The 21,480-nt window shown below is 45.4% G+C and overlaps 1 protein-coding gene across 4 annotated transcripts in view; it reads right to left on the bottom strand.

The window, feature by feature from the left end:
* SHROOM3 (shroom family member 3) overlaps window positions 1–21,480 on the bottom strand; it is a 330,680-nt gene that overhangs the window by 6,681 nt on the left and 302,519 nt on the right. For all 4 annotated transcript variants that reach the window (XM_018049607.1, XM_018049610.1, XM_018049609.1 and 1 more), the window contains 4 exons: window positions 16,829–16,902; window positions 12,504–13,313; window positions 10,777–11,283; window positions 8,595–8,745 (listed from right to left, as the gene is read on the bottom strand). In XM_018049607.1, the coding sequence (XP_017905096.1) occupies window positions 8,595–8,745; window positions 10,777–11,283; window positions 12,504–13,313; window positions 16,829–16,902 (1,542 nt within the window). The remainder of the gene's footprint in view (window positions 1–8,594; window positions 8,746–10,776; window positions 11,284–12,503; window positions 13,314–16,828; window positions 16,903–21,480) is intronic.

Genomic DNA, 21,480 nt, shown 5'->3' with positions numbered 1-21,480 from the left:
ATTTCCAGACAGGTTGCCTCTCTCTACTTCACTTAGTTGTGGGTTTTTATCTTGCTCCTTCATCTGGAACATATTTCTCTATCGTCTCATTTTGTCTTTCCGTGTTTGTGGTCTCCACTTCTCAGGCTGCAGGATCATAACTCCTCTTGCTGTTAGTGTCTGCTCCCTGGGGGGTGAGGCTGGTCTTGGGGCCTGTGCAGGCTTCTTGGTGGGAGGGACTGGTGTCTGCCAGCTGGTAGATGGAGCTGGGTCCTGACCCTCTGGTGGGCAGGGCTATATCAAGGGGTGTGTTCAGAAGTGGCTGTGAGCTCAGCCTGTCTGCTGATGGGTGGGGCAGTGTTCCTGCAGGTTGTCTGGCCTGAGTGTTCCAGCACTGGTCTGTAGGCTGTTGGGTGGGACCAGGTCATAATACCATAATGGCAGACCTCCAGGAGAGCTCACACTGAGTAATAGTCTCTGGGGCCTCTGCCACCAGTATCCTTGCTCCCCAGTGAACCCCAGCTGACCCCTGCTTCTTCAGGACACCTTCCAGGACTCATAGGTAGGTCCAGTTCAGGCTACTGTGGTGTTACTGTCCCAGTGTGTGTGAAACCTTGCGTGTGCCCTCCAAGAGTGGAGTCTGTTTCCCCTAGGCCTGTGGAACTCCTGAACTCAAGCCCCACTGGGGGTTCCTCCTCCTGATACCAGACCTTTAGGCTGGAGAGCCTGATGGAGGGCTCAGGACTCTCGCTCTTGCAGGAGAATGTCTGTGACATAATTATGTTCCAGTCTGTGGGTCATCCACCTGGCAGGTGTGGGGTTTGATGATGTCGTAAAAGTGCCCTCTCCTTCTGTCTTACTGAGGCTTCTTCTTTGTCTTTGAATGTAAACTATCTTTTCTGGTAGATTCCAGTCTTCTTGATCATTGGTTGCTCAGCAGTTAGTTCTGATTTTGGTGTTTTCGTGAGAGGAGGCAAACTCAAGTCCTTCTACTCTGCCATCTTGTCCAGAACCAAGGGGCTGCTTTTAGTTTGGGTGCTGGCCGTCTCCTTCCGCAGCATGTGCTGGCCGCTGTCCCCTTGATACGCGCTGTGCAGATGCAGAGGCCCGTGCACACTCCTGGGGTGATGGGGCAGTGCTGCTGCTTGCACCCAAGCCTGCTTGCAGGTCTCAGGCAGGCAGCTGCTGTCTGCACACTCTTGGGACAGCAGAGGCAATGCTTGGCGCCTGCTCTGTTTTTCAAAGACATCAACGTTAGCAGAAGAATCATAGGTCTGCCTGTATAGGAGCTGACATGAACTCTGGGCTTCATGAGACAAGGATGGACAGAATGAGAAGAAAATGCCTAGAAGTGATGCAGGGAGGCTTCTGCAGGAAGAACCATCTACATTTTGCATTTTGATTTCTGAAAGCTATTGGCAGGGCTGTAATGTGATCCTTCAGAGCCCAGCCAGATCGGCTAATACCAGCATCACTGAGCAGTTACACCATCACTCCTGACCCAAAGATTGCACATTTGGATGGTATTTGAATTTTTCATTTTACCAAGCCCTTGGAGATTTGGATTTTTAAATGTAGTTAAAGAGGGATTTGAATAACTGAAGGTAGCAAGGGAAAGTTGGCTGTATTCAAAGCCATTTCTCTGCCAGGCAGATCTTTTTTAAAAAAACCCACCAACTTATACCCATGGAATTCAATGGAGAGAGAGGGGAGAGGTGTTTTGATTTTTTTAAAAATAACTTACTAGTCTCTCAGGAGCTAATTTGCAAAATCACCGACATTTAACCACTTCTCCGACATTTAACCACTTCTCGTCTGGCATAAACTGTTAACTCCCCCGCCTGAGCTGCTATTTATAAGGCTTCTCACTGGTAACATAGTTTAACAGTCCCTCCCTCCCACCTTGCCATCTGCAGCCTGAAATCCTGCTGGGCCCTGTCCACCTCCTCATGGTTCCAGCGCCAATGCAGACACCGGACCAGGAGTCATCAGGAGATCTGGCTATGACAGAAATTCATTCTCAGGCCAGTCACTCGACTTTTTGTATCTGTTTTTCTCATCCACAGCACAGGCATCCCAATGTCTGCCTGAAAATAATCATTCTGTTTAGTTACAGAGCTCTTTCTCTATGCCAGGCACCATTTAGGCATTTTCCTATTTTTAATTTTTACTCACAACAACCCAGTGAGATGGGTGCTGTTATCCCCCTTTTACTGATGAGGAAAGTGAGGCGGACAGCAGTTACGTCACTTGCCCAAGCTCAGGCAGACAGAAAGGGGCAGCACTGGGCTTAGGCCCAGGTTACCCAGCCGCAGGATTCAGGCTTTTTGTTGTTATGTTAAGACAGCTCAGAGGAATGTTGTGAAGCTCAGGTAAGATGAAGCAAGCACTTTGGAAAATATAAAAAGTGTTATACATTCAAGCTGTTCCTCTTTTGTGCTAGGGGTAAGATTAGGCAGCCCCTTGAAGAACATACACCAGTCAGTCACTTGGGTAGATGAGCCTAGGGGAAGATAGCCAACCACTCCCCACCCCCAACACTGTGCTGCCTTCTGCTCTGGTGACTTGTGCTGACAGGGTTGCCAATAACATCACTACACACACAGTCGGCCTCGACCAATGGCCTGTCTTCATCTAAACAGAGTAATTCGGGACCCTCAGGGCTTCCCAGGTGGTTCAGTGGTAAAGAATCCATCTGCCCATGTGGGAGACCTGAGTTCGATCCCTCAGTTGAGAAGATCCCCTGGAGGAGGGCATGGCTACCCACTCCAGTATTCCTGCCTGAGGAATTCCAGGGAAAGAGGAGGCTGCCACGCTATAGTTCGTGGGATAGCAAAGAGTTGGACGTGACTGAGCAGCTAACACGGCCGCATGGCTAGGGTTTGAGGACAGAGGGAAATTTGGGCTCCTGCTGGTAAAAACTGGGACTAGTTAAAGACATTCAGCTCGAGGATCCAAGCAGCAGCATGGGCTGTTCTCTTTAGCTGCGTTTCACTCAAGAGAGAAGTCGGGGGCGGTTTCTGTCCCGAGCAAGTCTCCATCCCACGTTGTGTGGCTGACGAAGCAGAAAGGCCGGGGGGGACCCACTGCCGAGGCAGATATTCTCTAGCACGCTCCCTGTCAACAGTGGTTCTCATTTTCTCTCAGGAAGGCGTGTGACCAGAACGCTGTCACACTTACCTAGTTTGATCTCTTGGTTCTGAGATCTCTTGGTTCCTGGTAACCGGACTCTCCGACATACAAGAAGAAACATGATTAAATTCCTCAAAATTCAACGCAGCTCATCGTCCTCCCTCCCTCTGCTTTCCTATTTCTGTTACAACAGTCCTCTCAGCCAGGAACTCCGGAGTCAGCCCTCTTTCCTCTCCTCCGTGCTCCATGTGGAATCTGCTACCAGGCTGTCCATTTTTACTTCCTCTTTTGAAAACTAAAATCCATCGGCTTCTCACCGCTCCTCCTTCACCTCCCTCTCTGACCCATATCATCACGTTCCTGGGCAGCTGTAACCCTTCCAACTACCCTCTCTTCCTACTGAGTCTGCACGTAGCTACTAGAGACTTTCCTGGATGTAAATCCGCCACATCTCTCTCCCTGATGATAAACCCCGGGAGGCAGGCGGCTGATTGTTAACTGCAAGGTTAACTGGCAGCTTGCTGGGGAGGGAGCAAGCCTGAAGGATGACCCAGACCGGGGCGAGTTTCCTGTTTCTCCCCCTTTTTATGTTCTAGCTCTGCTCTGGGAATAGCCTCAACACTGAACTGCAGAGATGGTATGGCAGCAAAAATGCTGAAAGAAGCCCCGCCTTCTGTGGGATAAAGCCTGCGGCGGAAATCCTGTTCTTCCCCTTCCTTCTCATTTTTTCCTCCCTTTCCCAGCCCCGTTCCCTGAGGTGACTCTCCTTGCACAGCCGCAGGGCATGCGCACTTAAAACTCCAAGAGAAAACCCTTCTGTCTGTCTAGAGGAACTGGGAAAATGACCCCATGGACTGAAACTCTAAGGGGGTCTCCCCACTCTTTCTTTCTCTTATTGAGGGGAGTCCCATGTAGACAGTACGGCCACGCAGGCTGCTGTGACATTGCGAGAACTTGTCTGTTTCCAGCCAGAGGTGCAGGAAAAGGGGCCTCTGGGAGCCAGAGGCTGGAGGGGGATGGGAGGAGGAGTGGGAATACTGGTCAGGAGAGAGCAGGAAAGGGAGACCCCCTAACTCTGGGTTGGAACTGCCTAGGTCCTGGCTCACCCAGAGCCTGTACGTGTGGGACAGACCCAAAGCAGCACAGCTGAGGCTTTCAGGACTGAACTGAAAGCCACCGAGCCCCCAGCTCAGCCCTGAAAGGTGCCCGTTGGGGACAGACACACAGGAGACAGCAGAGGTTCTGAAAACCGAACTGAACCGGGACCAACACCCAGGGGTGGGATGGAACTTGCAGTCTGAACCTCACTAGGCTGACTGCTTGCTAAAACAAAACACTGAATCCACATTCTCCAGAGGATTTTCACAGAACCCAGAGTCTCACAACATAATACTCAAAATGTTCAAATACCATATTGCCCCATATGAAAAGAACCAGTAAAACGTGAGCAGCTCTCAGGGGAAGACCACCGACAGGTGCTGACCCTGAGATAAACAAACACTGGGACTATCGAAGCCTTTAAAAAACTTTTGTAACTATGCTCCATGGTAGAAGTAAACACTCCTGAAATGAACATCCAGACACTACAAAACCGTAACTGAATGGAAATTTTACAACTGAAAACTGGAATATTTGAAATTAAAAAAAAAAATCACTGGCAGAATGCAGGGAAGTCAGTGAAACTGAAAACAGATCAATAAAAATAATCCAATTTGAACGAACGGACAGAAAACATTAAAAACATGAACAAATAGTTTGACTTGCAGGGCCATATCAAAAGGTCTAATATTTGTGTCACTGGAGTCCCAAAAGGAGAAAAGGAAAAGATTAGCACGTTAAAAAAAAAAAAAATTGACCTACTGGCTAATAACATCCTGAATTTAGCGACAGACATAAGTATAGAATTAAGAAGCTTAGCAAACCCCAACAGGACAAATGAAAAAAATAAGACCCATGCACATCATAACCAAACTGCTAAAAAATCAAAGAAAGAAAAATTTGAAAGCACTCAGATAAAAACATTCCATATAGAAGGAACAAGTCTTCAACGGCTGTGCATTTCTCATCAGAAATGATGGAAGCAAGAAGAAATGGGACAACATTTTTATAATGCTAAAAGAAAAGAATAGTCAACCCAGAATTCCATATCCAGTAAAAGTTCTTTAGAAATGACAGTAGAATATGGACATTTTTAGATGAAGGAAAACTAAAAGAATTTGTCACCAGCAGAAAAATGCTTAAAAACAGAAACACTAAAGGAAGATGTTCAGGCTGAAAGGAAGACAGACCAGAGGGAAGCTTGGAACTTCAAGAATGAAGCAAGGGCAACAGAAACAGGCAGCTGAGAGTCATCTGGGTCACTAGTGGTCTCCTGGGGAAAGCCAGTTCTAAGGAACAACAGATTCTTTTTGAAATATTCCACCAAGTCTCTAAGCCAAAGTCTTCTGGCCTTCAGAACAGAGAATCATGGGATCTGGTTAAGCAGATCTTTGTCTAACAGATATGGTAGGGTTTAGCCAAACAGTTAGAAGTATTAAACTGTCTTTAGATTTTTATGTCTGTCAGAAGTTCACACAGTGAGTGTTTTGGACTGTAGCCCGCTAGGCTCCTCCGTCCATGGGATTTCCCACGCAAGAATACTGGAGTGGGTTGTGATTTCCTTCTCCAGGGGATCTTCTCGACCCAGGAATCGAACCCAGGTCTCCTGCACTGCAGGCAGATTCTTTACTGTCTGAGCAATATTATAATTCATCATCCAGGATATATAAATAAAAAGTATGTTAAAGGGGAATGGATTCGAAATACTTTTAAGTTTTAAAATATAAATAAATCAGGACTATAGTTTCCATTGACACTTAGTGAGTTCCATGCCAAGAAATATATGTTAGGTTATTACTAACTTTAAACATTAGGGAGCACATTATTGCTTTGCAGAATTTGGTGGAAGGCTATACTTGGCCTTAAAACAATCTTGACCAAACATCATGTTTTAAAACCATCCTTAGAAAAGCTTGTTATATATCAGGAAAGTGACAAGTGAAAGTGAAGTCGCTCAGTCGTGTCCAACTCTTTGAGACCCCATGGACTGTAGCCTACCACGCTCCTCCGTCCATGGGATTTTCCAGGCGAGAGTACTGGAGTGGGTTGCTATTTCCTTCTCCAGAGGATCTTCCCGACCCAGGGATCGAACGCGGGTCTCCCACATTGTAGGTAGACTCTTTACCATCTGAGCCACCAGGGAGAGAACTGCATTTCAACTTCATGCTGAATCTATTAATAAATGCCTTCAACAACATCACTTAAAGCCTACATATTTCCTGTTTCCTGACCAGATATATAAATGCAAGACACACACACACATTCTATTACACATTAATAAATCTGCAGTTTATTAAAACAATCTCATAAGGTTCTCCACTGTCACATGATAAAATCCAAACTTTAGCATTTCAGACAAAGCCCCATGTGACCTCCATGACCTCCTGCCCCCATGAATCCTCCCCATTTCATCTCCTTCCTACCATTCATGGCCTTTCTTTGTTAGCCTCTAAATTTGGTAAATTCTGATTTAATCATGAGACTATTTTACACCCCGAAATGTCAAGCCTCCTGGAAGTATCTCCCTTCAATATATACTAGCTCCCAATGCTTTCTCACACCTCTGCCTCTTCTCTCAGGCTATACCCTTTGTCTTGAAAGCCCCCCCAACCTCCCGCCTTCCTCTCCTGACTCACTCTAACTAATTCAGCCTAAAATGTGACAATACAGGCATCAGAGCAGTTTTGTGTAAATAAAGAAGGTAATAAAGCACTAAGTAAAAAAAATACAGCCCACATCTGGGACTAAGACTTGCTTGACAAATAGTACCTAATGTCATTTCTTGTGAGGATTAATCCCTTATTCCTTCGGTTCTCAGTCTAAAAATACTTGTCACATAATTCTTAGAATGAGAGGGTGATGATAACGTGATGAAAAAGCAGTGAAAAAAATAAAATTAAGATGGGGAGGAAAAGGCAACAAATAATTTGCCACACTGCTACTGTAGGGCAGGGTATGTCTATACACGAAAACAAAACAACTGTAAAATATTCAGTTAAAGATGTTATGGCAACTTAGTATTTATGAAAATGAAAGTGAAGTTGCTCAGTCGTGTCTGACTCTTTGAGACCTCATGGACTGTAGCCTATCAGGCTCCTCTGTCTATGGGATTTTCCAGGCAAGAGTGCTGGAATGGGTTGCCATTTCCTTCTGCAGGGGATTGTCCCGAACCAGGAATCAAACCCGGGGTGGGCAGACGCTTTACCGTCTGAGCCACCAGGGAAGTATTTATAAGGGTGTTTATATAGCCCCCCCTCTTTGGGATAAATATAGACAGACTATAGCAAGGTGGTTTCTCCCTCCAATCCCACTGAATGGGGGCCAGGAGACGTGCTATGGCGTGGACGTAAGGAGGCCTTGGGCTAAGAGAACCTGTGTTACCACAGCGGCTGCATCGTGTCAGCATGTTAGCCATGCGCTGTGAGTCAGTAGAAGAGAGAATGTCACTGACGGAGGTGTTTCTAAAGCCCCTAAATCCTCCTGCCCCATTGCTCCTTGCTCCCACGGTCTATATCCTCTGGTCTCATTCCAACACATAAACAAGAGAGCTTAGGACACATACTATGGAATAAATGAAACAGAAATCACATGAGAAGGTTTCCTGGAACTGGCACCACTGAGAAGCACTTACATTCCTGGCTCAGCACGAGCCGAGTGTTTTAACAAAGAGCCCTTTTCAGCAGACCGGCCTGAGACGTATGAAGAGCTATAAGCACAGAGGCCGGCAGCCCCTCTGGGGCTGTGGGGAAAGCAGCCGGGCACAGCTGGGCTGAGATCTCCAGGGCGTGTGGGAAGACACCAGCATAACGGTCATTCTGAAAGTGCTTTACATTTTAAATTTCTGTAGGAGCAGCAAATGCTAACCACTCAATTCCAACACTGTGCTTCCAAGCTTTTCCCTGTGGTATACGGGAGGGGATCTCAGGAGCAACACTTGCTTTTCTCGAAGTATCTTTTGACAATCAGTCTCTTTTTCCTTAAAGTTTCTAGACTTCCTAGTTTTCCTTTTGACCATGAAAAACGACATGGAAATGACAGAGACCATCGGCATTGGTTGGTCGACTGCTGAGAACAGTGTCGGGATCCCCGTGCTGAACCAGGAAGCAGGGGACCTGGGTTCTAGTCCTAGCTGTGTGACTTGTAGGAAATCCACCTTAATCCCTCTACCCTTCACTTCGGCCATCTGTAAAAAGGACAATGACAGGACAGCTGTGAAGCAACTGCTCCAAGGGCCTTGCACGTGGAGAATCTCTTCTGGCTCAGCGGGGTTGGTGATGTCACAGGCCTCCCCCTGGCCCCCGCCCACCGCTGCTGTAAGGCACCAGTAAGCCGGCAAGAACTACCTTTCTGGGGGAGCAGAACAAAGTCCCCCATTCTTTCTTTACCTTCTTTTCGTTGATGTCTGCCTGCTCCTCTTCCTCGTTCACCTCTTCTGGCATAGCTTTGATTTTGTTGAGAAGCTCGGCCTTGGGAGCAGACACGCTGTAGTAGGCAGGACAGTTGACCAACAGGCCCACTGCTTCCTTGTCATCACTCCTGGGTCAGAGAGAACAAGAGTACAGCCACATGCAGCTTCATTTCACCACACATCTGTCCATTTGGAAATGTGTAAAAAAAAAAAAAATCTGTGTAATATCTTCCCAGGGGTTAGGATGACCTAATAAATATTTATGATTGACTGATCACTATGTGTGGGGCTCTTGAAGCCAGAGTACTTGGGATGGAAAACCACCGAGGGCAATATTACGATGGGGAGTGGACTGTGGACATTTAACCTTTCTGCATGGTTCTCTTGTGATAAATACCAGAATGACACTGACTTCCTGCTTCACAGAGAGACAACAGGGAGCCAAGACTTAAGTCACCATGACAGTGTTTTCAAGGTGCTGCACCAACCTCAGGTTTTAGGTTAATCATTTCCTACTCCTCCTCGGTTTCCATAATGTGTCTGATGCCTGCTATAATTGTTGCTTGGACACTTACCAGTTTTCCTTTTTCAGGAACGCTTGAGAAACCTGGAGCCTATGGGTCAACAATGAACACATACAAAATGTAAAACCTACTCACTGGTTACACAGCAGGGGGGTTTTCGAGGATGGAGGACAATCTAGAAGTTGTGGACCTGATAACTACAGTCTTCGTTTTACTACAATCAAGCTGTCTCTCATACTTTGTAAGTAAGACTCTCAGTCCCGTTCAGTTGCTCAGTCGTGTCTGACTCTTTGCAACCCCATGGACTGCAGCATGCCAGGCTTCCCTGTCCATCACCAACGCCCAGAGCTTGCTCAAATTCATATGCCATCCAACCGTCTCATCATCTGTTGTCCCCTTCTCCTCCCGCCTTCAATCTTTCCCAGCATCAGGGTCTTTTCCAGTGAGTCAGTAGGTAAGAACCTACTCACTGAATAAAGGACTCTGTGGGCATAATTAGTTTTCTCGGACATCATTTTGTGACATTATTTAACATCTAAACCATCATTTTACTATGGAATCCAGAATCACCGGAAGGCTGTTTTCACTAATCTCCCAATTGGTGAGGTTATTCCTCTAAAAAATATAGTTACATTAATCCAGTCAGTGGGGGTGGGGGGAAAAAAATAGTAAAAAGTTCTTCTGATATGCCCTGCCTCCCCACATATTCACTGGCTTACAAACGGGCTTCTTGGGCATCTTATCTGATTACCTGAAGCCCACAGTGGCAATCTGCAGTCTCACATACGACAGGACGATGCTCACTTTAACCAGAAGATGGCGTACGTCATCCTTCTGAAATCCCTCAGGAAGCTTTCCAAGCTGCCAAGCCACGTGAGGATTTCACTTCTAAACTTTTGTTCTCAGGGATAACGCCAGGAAATGCTTTTCTAAAAATGTATATGTCAGCTACTCTGGTCTTCCTATTGCAAGTGGCTGGAAGACAACCACCCATGGTGAACAACTGGCACATCCATAAAAATTAATCTGCGGGTCCACAGGCGACCCAATGGGCTGCCCTGCACGTTGTGGGTGCTTAAGTGTTTGCTAAACACATGGCCCTGGATAAGTCACTTCCTGTTAGTCTCTGTAAGACACTGAAAGAGGAGAGGCTGGACAAGGTTACTGTTGAAGGCTTGGGTAAAGTGATCAGAGCCTCTGATAACATATCGGACAGCCTGGAAACACCACGTAGTTCTTCCCTTTCTCCCCTCCTCCCCAACTCCAAACACAGTGTTCCTGTAATTTAGTTAGGATCAGTTGGAAATTCCTAAAATGCAAGCCCAAATTTAGATGAAATGCTCTCTGGTTTTATTTGTTAGTGGTCTTGAAGCCCCCAGCTGTGGAGTTCCAGCCTGTTGATTCACATAGTTTACATTGAAAACTTGTAAGAAAATAAAAAAAAAAAAACACAACACTCTAAATCTCTTCCACAGTAGCTTCAAGGAAACCAAACATGCAAGCAAATACTGTAGTAACCCAGGAGAAATCAAAAGAAGGAAAAATACAAACTGCTCATGATCCTCCCACCGGATCATCACCCCCACGGAAGCACTTTAATTTGAAGTCTGTTTGGGGACATTGCCAGGGACTCACCTCTTGGTCTCACATCCTGGGAAGCTGATGGTTTTCTGCACGGCCTTCTTCTTTATGCTGTTTTCCTTCAGCAAGTTAACATCTCGAGGAAACAAACCTTCCATCAGGTCCATAGTTGTCTTCATTCTGGAGTCTGGGTCCAAAATGTCTGCCAGAGATTTGTCTTGGTGGATAATTTCCTTGGCTAGCGTCTCTGTTCTGATGTCTTCTGAGGTCTTCTGAGGACCAGAACTGACATTCTTTTCTAAACCCGGAGTCCCACTGGCTGGCTCGTGGATGAGGCTGTGGGTCTGCATGGGAAGTGGCTGTCCTGGGCTTGGCTGCTTGCTTAGAGACCCAGCAGGCTGGGGAGGAGCACCCGTGGTGGAGGGTGGGTTGGTCTCCTTGGCCTCGAAACTCTTGCCTGAAGTTTGTGATCTGGAACCCGGCAGCTGATTATCAACCAGATGGGCTGCAACAGGCATGGACCTTTCCTTGGCAACTGTCACCTTGGCAAGTTTGCTGGAGCTGGCAGGGATATATAAAAAAAGAGAGGGGTGAGAGAAGAGTCAGCAGAGGGTGAAAGAAACAGAGAGACACTGGCACAGGGGTGCAACTTCCAGCATGTCAGGAGACTCTGAGGTTGTTATCCTCACAAACAGCAGGTTCAAAAGGGTCACAGAGAGGCTTTTAAGGGGGATGTCTGACTTTTTAAGGGGGATGGATTGAACAGGAGTTCAGGTTTGGTGAATGTTGCTCTCAGATTCCAGAGGATAATAGTGGTGTTTAGAGGAAGTTATCACAAAGGTGCTGATGTATCTTCAGTGATACATAGGGAGGTATGTTGGGAAATGCTCCTTCCCCATTCTTCTGGCTTCCAAGAAGAAGTTTTCCCTAAACATTACTGACCTTCAGCCTTCCTCTTCATTCCTTCCTATGGATACAGAGTGACTCTGCAGAGAGAAGCGGCCCACAGCCCATTCCTAGTCCAGCCTCTTTTTAGAGTAAGACTGCCCCTAGACTCGCTCTGGCATGCTCACGCGTGCTCGCTGTGTGCGTGCGTGTGTCTAGCACAGCCTGTGACTAGGGGGGCAACCCTTTTTGAGGTTCAGTGTCAGGAGACTCACTTATACTCAGACAGAAGCCATATTCTCCAGGATCAGCTCTCTCAGTAATAAGAGTGATTATTTTTGTCTCCTGTCTGCCCTTTCCTTTTGCCTTATTTCTTCACTGATTCAGAGCTCTTGGCAGGGAAGAGGGATGCTGTTTATTTGGACTCTCTGAAGCTGCCATGCCCACAGAAGTAAACCTGGCCTCCTGGGTTCTGGTTTCCATTTCCACTAGTCTCACTCCTCAGCGCCCAAGGGCTGCCAGCATAGTGACTTGTTGCTGTGCTTACTTGCGTCTGACTTTGCGACCCTGTGGACTGTAGCCCACCAGGCTCCTCTGTCCATAGAATTTTTCAGGCATGGATACTGGAGTGGGTTGCCTTTTCCTCCTCCAGGGAATCTTTCCCACCCGGGGATGGAACCTGCATCTCCTGCATCGCAGGTGGATTCTTCACTGCAGAGCGATTGCGGAAGCCCTGCGTAAGGACTACTAAGCTCAACAGATGAAACAGTTCTGTCACCTCGTGAAACTGACATGGCTCTCCAGGGGCCGGCAGAGGCAGCTCAGGGCAGCCTGGAGCGTGGAAATCTTACCAGGGTGGCCGACCCTTCTTCACTGGCAGAGGGCTGCGATCTCACCTGGCACGGGGCTCCAGATAGCCCTCCTCCCACTGGGCCGGGCACACAGCTTCGGGGGGAGGCGGAGGGAAGTGGTCCAGGCCCTGGGCCAGGGATGCCTGGCTGGTTGTTGGTGGCGGGGGCGGCGGCGGCGGTGGGGGCAGCAGCAGCTCATCGCAGCGGGGGCTGGAAGTGGCGGTGGGGCGTGGGTCCCTCACAAACACCTCGTCGTCCTCATAGTCCTCGCGAGGTGGCGGGGAAGCCAGCAAGGCCGACTCAGAGATCCGGAGGGAAATTCTGCCCGGAATGCCTGGAGCCCCGAGAGGTGTATCCGGGTCGGAAGTGCTGCTCGAGCTGGGGGCATCCTGTGGCTTGGGGTAGTGCTTCGGGGGGTCCTCGGGGAGGCTCTCCTCTCTGACCGTGTAGGCCCGCTTTATCCAGGGCGGGGAGGCCCGCATCCCTGCGTGCTCTTCCATCCTGCGCTCAGGGCTGGGAGGCTGGGCCGGGCTGTGGCCGTCGCCGCTTCTGGGGGTCCCGGCTGGTGTGGAGGGCTGGGCTGCAGCCTGTGAGCAATAGCTTGAAGGGCCAGGGGCAGGCAGGACCGAGCTCAGGGGTGCAGCCCTGGCATCTGAAAGATGCCCGTGAGCTCCCGAGGACAGTGGCAGAGGGCAAGGCGTTCTGCTGGCCTGTCTCGGAGGGTCCAGCGGCCCCGGACCCCCGCTGGGTACAGAGGCATCACCACTACCTGCTTTGCAGCCTGAATCCCCCCAGTGAGGTCTGGGGTGGTGTCTGAGAGCTGGCATCTCTTCACGGCTGGAACAGCTAAATGGCCTGGAATGGGATACAGACATGCAGGTTAGCGCTGATGCAAAGGGGCAAAAGCTCAGCCAAAGGTGCGTTCCATAGACGGGAAAACCCTCTCATGGGAGAAGGACCTGGGAAAAACTGTACACTGCTTCCCCCTGGCTGCTCAGACAAAGAACCTGAAAGTTGAAATGCAACGGCGGGACAGGCATAAACTCCTACAGGAAAATGTCACAGGGCATTTCTTTTCATTAATTCTCTCTCATCCCCCTTCCTCCATGCAAGGCAGCATTTGAGGACAGGCTTCAGGACATTTCTTCTGCTCCTTTTAGACCAAGTTTGGGAACCAGGTCCTGACTTCTCGGGGAAAGAATGCTCCCTCATTCTCTTGCCAGTGAGCCCCCACGGGGGTGGTCTGTTTGGAAAGTATTTGCATGGGCTGCTGAATTCGCAGGTTTTATTTACAACTTTCTCTTGGATTCCCAGTGTTTTCATTTTTCCAAATGGAAAGAAAGAAAAGGAGTGTCTCACCTAAGGAGCTAATAAGCAGTTACCTCTGGAGAAAGAGACTGACAATAATGAGCAAACAGCGAGCACGGTGGTTTAAACAGCTGTCCTCTAGGCTCCAAGGGGAAACCCAACAATTTCCAGTACTTTTGTTATTGTGTTTGAAAGGAAAAAAAGAACAAAGCAAAGAAAACATGTCTGCAGCCCTGCCTGCCTGCCATGCAAGAGTTAATGTGAGGATTTAAAAAGTCTCCAGCAAACATCCATAGTTCGTAAATCCCACATCTGCAGCTCCCTGCCTAGCGTGCAAGTGAATCTGGAGAGCAGATGGCACTCTTCATTTCACAGACCCGTGTCCTAAGGGGGCTGTGGCTCGGTCCCCAGTCAGCACAGTCCTGGCCACAAAATCGTCTAAGGCCAGATGAGAGTAAAGCAGCATAAAGAAGGCAAAGACCGCAAAGAACCCAACTAGCTCTTCTGCCATTATTCTCTCTTTAATATAAAATGTAGTAAGGTACCATCTTCTGCTCAGATGCAAACCCTCCCTCCCACCGCAGATCTTTTCATTTATAGGCAGCTTCTTTATTGGGAACCTCTCAGTATCGAAGAGTGGCTATTCTGTCCTTCTTGGCGGGTTCCCAAATGGGTCCACGAGAAACCCAGGGGTGGGAGATTGGCTGAGGGTGCTCTCGACTCTCATGTCTCATTCATTTTGGGACCCCCAGATCCTGGCACAAAGTACCTTCTCAATAAATGTCTGTTGAATAAACAATGTATCTTTTGCCCGCTGCTATTTAGATCGTAGGCCATGAAATATTTTTGAACTTAGCATCCTCTAATAGGACATGAAATAACTGGAATCTGATGTTTTAAGGACTAATTCATTTTGTAATTTCATACTGCTTTTTTAAAAAAGGAGAGACGTCACTAAAACACACAATAAAATAATGCGTATCTTTTAAAGATCCAGCTGAAATAAACCTTGATATAATGCTTTTAGTTTATGCTTAGTCTTTGTTTACAGAAACTACACTTAAACTGTATATTTTTGAAGACAGTAGTTTAGTTAACTGCTTAGTTTGATTGAGAATACTTCTTCCTGGCGATTGTTTTCCAAGAATAAAGACCAATGTCATAAGATTTTGTCTCAGTCTCTTTTATAATCGAGTGTAAAACAAGCATCTACTGATATGTATTCAGGAATCATAGTATTCATGAACAAAGTTTGATTGTCTCATTTTCTTCCTCAGCATTTTTTAAAAATATGGTTAAAAAAACCCTATAACATAAAATTTACTACTTTAAATTCATTTTAAAATGTTCAGTTGAGCATGTCCATATTGTTGCAAAACAGACCTCCAGAACATTTTTATCTTGCAAATCTGAAGCTAGGTAACTAGTAAGCAACAACTCTTCCCCACTCCTCCAGCCCTTGTAACTGCACTCTACTTGTCTACAAATATGACTACTTTAGATACCTCATACAAACGGAACCATCAAGTATTTCCGACTGGCTTATTTCACTTAGCATAATGCCCTCAAGGTTCATCCACGTTGCAGTCTGTGACACCATTTCCTTCCTTTTAAAGGCTGAACAATATCCCAGTGTGTGCACACACTTCATTTTGTTTATCCACTCAACCACTTGTGGACAACTGAGTTGCTTCCACCTCCCTGCTATCATGAATAGTGTTGCTGCGAACATGGGTATAAAAATCTCCCTTCAAAACACTGCTTTCAATACTTTGGGTTTATACTCGCGGTGGGTTGCTTGGTCATGACAGATTTTTTGTTTCTATAGCAGTTACACCACTTTGTAATCCTACCAACAGTGCGCAGGGGTTCCACTTTCTCCACATCTTTATTAACACTTGTTCTTTTACGGTTTTTTTGATTGTAGCCATCCTAATGAGTGTGCTTTTGACCTGCGTTGCTCTGTGGATTAGTGATGTGTAGTATCTTTTCATGTGCCCATTTGCTATTTGGAGGAGTGTCTATTTAAGTCCTTGTGTAATTTGATTTTTTTGTGGTTGACTTTAGTTTCACCTTAGACTTTAGAACAGTGCTCTTTTGGCAGAGCTCTAGTTCTAGTTAACCTTCTCTTCTTTCTAGCTTTGAATTAATGCACCCAAACTAACCAACGCCCTTAGCCTCACCTTGACTCCTTGCTTCACTTTGGGAAGAGCTACAGGAGCAAAACCAACTGTACAAGGCTGTCCTTGGCAGTGAAGGAGGTAACTTAATACCCACTTCCTGACCATGCTGGCAGTTACTAGGCTGAATTATTGAGAAGATGAATACAGAAAAAGAGAGAAACAATGACTGAGTGAAACAATAAATATTAAAGAACTGGCCTAAAAAAGAACAAGAGAGATTAACTATATTACCATTAGTAATAACCAGATTACAGTAGACAGTCCTACAATGCTGCATTAAAACTACGTACAGACACGTGGTTCAGAGGAAATTCTCTTTGGAAATTCCTACTCATTAAGCTCCAAGTGAATAGTTCAAAGATCCTACTTCTAAAAATTATCCATTATATTTTTCTAAGGAGAAATGATTTTGAAGGCAATTAAAAAAAAAAAAAAAAAGACTTTCTTGCTGTCTTCTAAGTGCCTACAATGATTTGTCTTGTTATGTGAAGCTGTTCACGAATGCTCGTGCTTATTCAGAGACCTGATCCTGTGGGTCACAGCCAAGAGAGATCAGCCACACCAGAGAGGACCCACTTGAGAAAGTCAGAGGATATGCTGGAGCAGAGCACAATCACCAACCATTCTGACCTAAACATGCGAGAAGTCAACCACTGCCTCAACAGCACATGTTCAAAACCTACTCTGAATAGTATCATTCTTAGACAAAGTCATCTGTGGATAAAAAGGTTTCCCATAGCCTAGACACACTGAAAAAGGCGGCACGAGATACCACGAAACATCGTAACATCTTAATTCAATTTCCAGTAGAGATGAACAGAAGCATTTAACTCCGGCGGCATTCATGAGGCAAAGAGCATCATAACTACAGATACATACCTGGAACCTGGGCCAGTCAAATTACACGGATCCTTCATGAGACCAAAGCCATTGTTTTCCCCCAAAAGCACATCCTTAAAACAGAAGAGAGGTACAGTGTTATTACCAACAAACAGTGTTCAAATTTACCAAGGGGGTGGAGGTGTAAAGGAGACGGAACATTTATTGGTGGTCCACTCTTTAGTGTCAGGCTGATGGTGGCATTGTTACATACTAACCTATGGACGTGAACCTGAGTGAACTCCGGGAGTTGGTGATGGACAGGGAGGCCTGGCATGCTGCAATTCATGGGGTCGCAGAGTCGGACACAACTGAGCAACTGAACTGAACTGAACCCATTTTATCCTCAAAGCCTCAGGAAGTACTGTTAACCCCACTGCACTGATGAGGACACAGGCCCAAGAGGTTAATTTTCCCAAGGTCACAAGTGGTAGAACCTCAGTCTATCTCACTGGGTGCCTCTTTTAACCAAGGCATTTTCTAAACAAGAGAAATCTGATAACAGTTACCTTCAGAGTTCAGAAACAACTGCTATACTTGAAGTATAAAGATGAAAATTAATTCAAAGGGCAAAACTTTCAAAATAGCAACAGGGAAATACAGGAGATGACAAGAAAAGGAGAGTTTATTAAATTTAGCAAAATCCCAAGAATCAGATCAGAATCTGGCTTGTAATCAGGTTGATATACATTCTTTCTGGGAAAAACATCTCATCCACATTTCTCTCCTGGGGACACTTCAAGGGTAGTCATTATTTATTTGTTTCTGTTTTTAATACGGGTATATAATGGTTTCTGGTGGGTTACAGGTCAGTTTTTGAAAGTGTAAAATCAGTTCATACATACAGGTTTGATGAAGACAATGATGGTGCTCTTGATAAAACTCTGAATTATTTATGATAACAGGAGTCAGGTAGAAAACAAGAAAATTAAATCCACAGGTAATCCATAAACTTAATTTCAGCATTTCCCCCTTTATTCTGTCCAAAGGGCTAATTGCTTTTCATCCCCTTCCTCTCTTTTTCTTTCCTGCTCCTTCCCCCCCAGTCAGTGGTAGAGGTACTAAAAAGCAAGAAGAGCCAGAGGTGGGTGGGAGCAGGCCCAAAGAAGAAACAAACCTGAATATTATTAATAACCACAGCTTCCCCTTACTGGGCATTTACTACATGCTAGACACTCTGCCAAGTTCCTTATGATCCTCAAGTGACGTGCCTGGAGTCATGTCAGGCACCTGACATTTCTCCTGTAATTTAATCTATAAGAGTGGGGAGTGGGGCAGAAACTGCAGCTCAGAGTGGGTGAGTATAGTGCCCACAATTAAGCAAGGAGCTGGGATTCAAACCGCGATTTCCTCAAAGCCTAAGGGTGATCTTTAGAACCTTAAGTTGAGAGGTGGCTGAGCTGGATGCAGTAAGACATCAGTGCTTTGAGAAAAAAGAATTCCATGAGTCTCTGATTTGCTCAAGTATCACTAGAGGGAATGGGAATTCCTACTCTTCACAAAACCTTACAGGCCATTTATAACAAGCAAGGACCTACCGCACAGCATAGGAAATTCTGCTCAATATTCTGTAATAAACTAAATAGGAAGTGAAGTGAAAGTTGCTCAGTCGTGTCTGACTCTTTGCGACCTCACAGACTGAATACAGCCTGACAGACTTCTCTGTCCACAGAATTCTGCAGGCAAGAATACTGGAGTGGGTAGCTGTTCTCTTCTCCCGGGATCTTCCCAACCCAGGGATCGAACCCAGTCTCCTGCATTTGCAGGCGGATTCTTTACCAGCTGAGCTATCAGGGAAATCCAGGGAAATAAATGGGAAGAGAACTTGAAAAAGAATAGGTCCAAGACAAATTGCCTTGTTACGCACATGAAATCAACGCAACACTGTTAATCAACTATACTCCAATATAGAAAAAAACATGTACACATTGTTCAGTGAAAGAAAACAAAACAAAACCCTTACGGTTTCTTTAAAGTCCTTCTCCACTCCACTCCCTCACTGACAAGAATATTCAGCTTCACCAGTTGTTAACTGGAAAAGCCTCTAGGTTCCCTCAAAGCTAGTAATGTTCAAATACATACTTCCATTCTATTACTTCCTTTAAATTACAGTATGAGCTTGATATTTATGAGGATATGCATAAAATAAAGGAACTGAGAGCCACTAATAAGACAACTGAGAGAAATTTCTACATCTCCTGTCAATGGAAACACCATTTGGACTGAAGGGAAATTCCTTCCCAACCTAGCAGAAAACCCAAGGAGGATTCATTCCTGCTGCACATATTTGCTTTGATTGGGTATGTATGCACTGCCGAAGACGACTTGATTTTCTATAAACTGGTAAGCAGTATAAACTTCTATGACAATTTAGGAAAAAGCAGTGGCTATGGGGGAAATACAGAGTAATACCAACACTCATTGACTGTCTTTTTTTTTTGGTTTCTAACTTTGTTTGACTGACTTAGAAGTACCCCAGTTCTTATTCTTTTTCAGGCATTCTACACTTAAAACTATAAACTTAAATCCTAGCAAATTCTGATTCTCACTCTTGAGTTCTGAATTAAGATATCCTAACATCTCTACGACCAATAAAACATGAAGACAATATTCATCTACTATGGAATATCAACTTCAAGTATCTACTAAAATGAATTAGAAATTAAAAAAAAATCTTATTTAAGTTTGCTGCTGCTGCTGCTAAGTCGCTTCAGTTGTGTCCGACTCTGTGCGACCCCATAGACGGCAGCCCACCAGGCTCTGCCATCCCTGGGGTTCTCGAGGCAAGAACACTGGAGTGGGTTGCCATCTCCTTCTCCAAGTAGTAGTAACTGATAAATGTTAAAATGAAACCAATTCACTGGCTAGAGTTTTCAGATATAAGATGTTTAACTCTCATCTCTCAGTCTTTTTTTATACCAGGAGGCAGCATGGTATAGTGACTTAAAACAGAGGTAGTACAGTAGGGAGTCAAACCTCACTTCCACCAGGTAGGGCAAATTTCTCAGTTTTTCTATGCCTTAGTTTCCTTATCTGTAATATGGGAATAACAATAGTATCTCCTCCTTTGCATAGATGTAGGATTAGTTTTATGCTTATAAAACACAGTGACTAGCACGTATTGAACATTTAGTTAATAGTAGCTATTTGCAACTTTACATTTTGTGGAAAGTGATTGTTATTTATCTCCAGGCTTGAATGGGTGCTTGTTGAGAAGCAAAAATGACTGGCAAGCTGTATCCTACAGAGTCGAGACTATCATCCAACATTGTGGGGTCCCATGCAAATTTCCTCAGCAAAGAGACGTCTGTCACATCTTCACATGGTGAACATGCCACATACAAGAAATGAAGATATTTGAAAACACAGTGAGAACCAGAGAAGACTCTACCTCAACATCTGGGGGGAAAAAATACCAGAAATCTCATTTCTCCAAAAGATTTCTTTTTATAGCTTCTGCTATATTTTAGATCTATGCATTGAATGGGTATAAATTTCCATCTCCAAGGCAAAAATGTCTGAATTTTTTCCAGCTGCTTTGCAGGGCCTACCTAATTTAAATCAGTTAAGTTTTCTAAAGTGTCTTAGAAAACAGAAAGCAGCCAAGAATTTGACGGGCACTTCAGCTCCATTACTAATATGCATTTGTTCTGCAATTACACTTTTCAAATTAAGAGGCATTAAAGGAGAGGGAACAAGAGGCAGTTTGTTCAGAGATGACCACAGCTGGCTACGGGGCTGGCCCGGGTCTGCTGAGTATCTGAGCAGGTCTTAGGCTCCAAGTGGCAGCAGCCTTCTACAGCCATCATTTCAGACCCAAGAATGACCGAATTTTATAAACAGAGAAATCAATTTCTGCGCTGACCTTGTTTTGGAAGCAGAAACTATCCTCACTAATGGACCTTTGAAACAGAGCTGAATCCTACTCCAAAGCTTGCAAAATCCTGTGCTATTAGCATCTGGCTGGCAGGAGCAAGCAGCAGTTGTTTGGGAGGCTATTGACTGAGCTGGCACCAGATATAGACTCCATATTTTCAGTTTAACTCGGGCAGACGGTTTAATCTCTACAGGGTCACTTAATTTCTCAGAGTTCTCTAAAGCTGAGATGAGAAAAATCCTTATTTAACACCTGCACCAAAGCTTAAGGATAATGGTAAAAGTTCCTAGACTTAATTCAAATAGATAATAGTATCTTGAAATAATAACCACAATAATTACGTGGAGACTAGTTTTGTTTTTAACTAGCTCTACAACCAAGGAAGACAATGGATATATGAAGAAGATGTACGGGGCAGACCTTGCCGGGGAACAGGTCTCAGGGCAGGCGTGGTGAGACTGCTGAGCAAGGGAATGCAGGAGGAAGCCTGAGAACAAGGTCTTGGTGAAACTGCCATCTGGGGGTGATAAACTATGTTCAGAATCTGTAGGAGCAAAGCAGCAGTATTTCACGTTGAAATATTCCATTCCCCCCATCACATCCCCCACCTTCTAAATATGGCACTCGCTATATTAAAGAGAACATAATGCCATGTATTTAGCTGTCTCTAGAAAGTTTTTCAAATAATACCCAAGAGTTGGGATTTAATTGGGATCATTCTTCTATACTGCCTATGTTTGAGCTCAATTTCCCAGTTATCAGGTTTGAGAAATAT

This window comes from Capra hircus, chromosome 6 (genome assembly GCF_001704415.2).
Source record: "Capra hircus breed San Clemente chromosome 6, ASM170441v1, whole genome shotgun sequence".
Lineage (NCBI taxonomy): Eukaryota > Metazoa > Chordata > Mammalia > Artiodactyla > Bovidae > Capra > Capra hircus.
The sequence above is the reverse complement of the archived record's forward strand: the minus strand, read 5'-3'. Positions and strand labels throughout refer to the sequence as shown.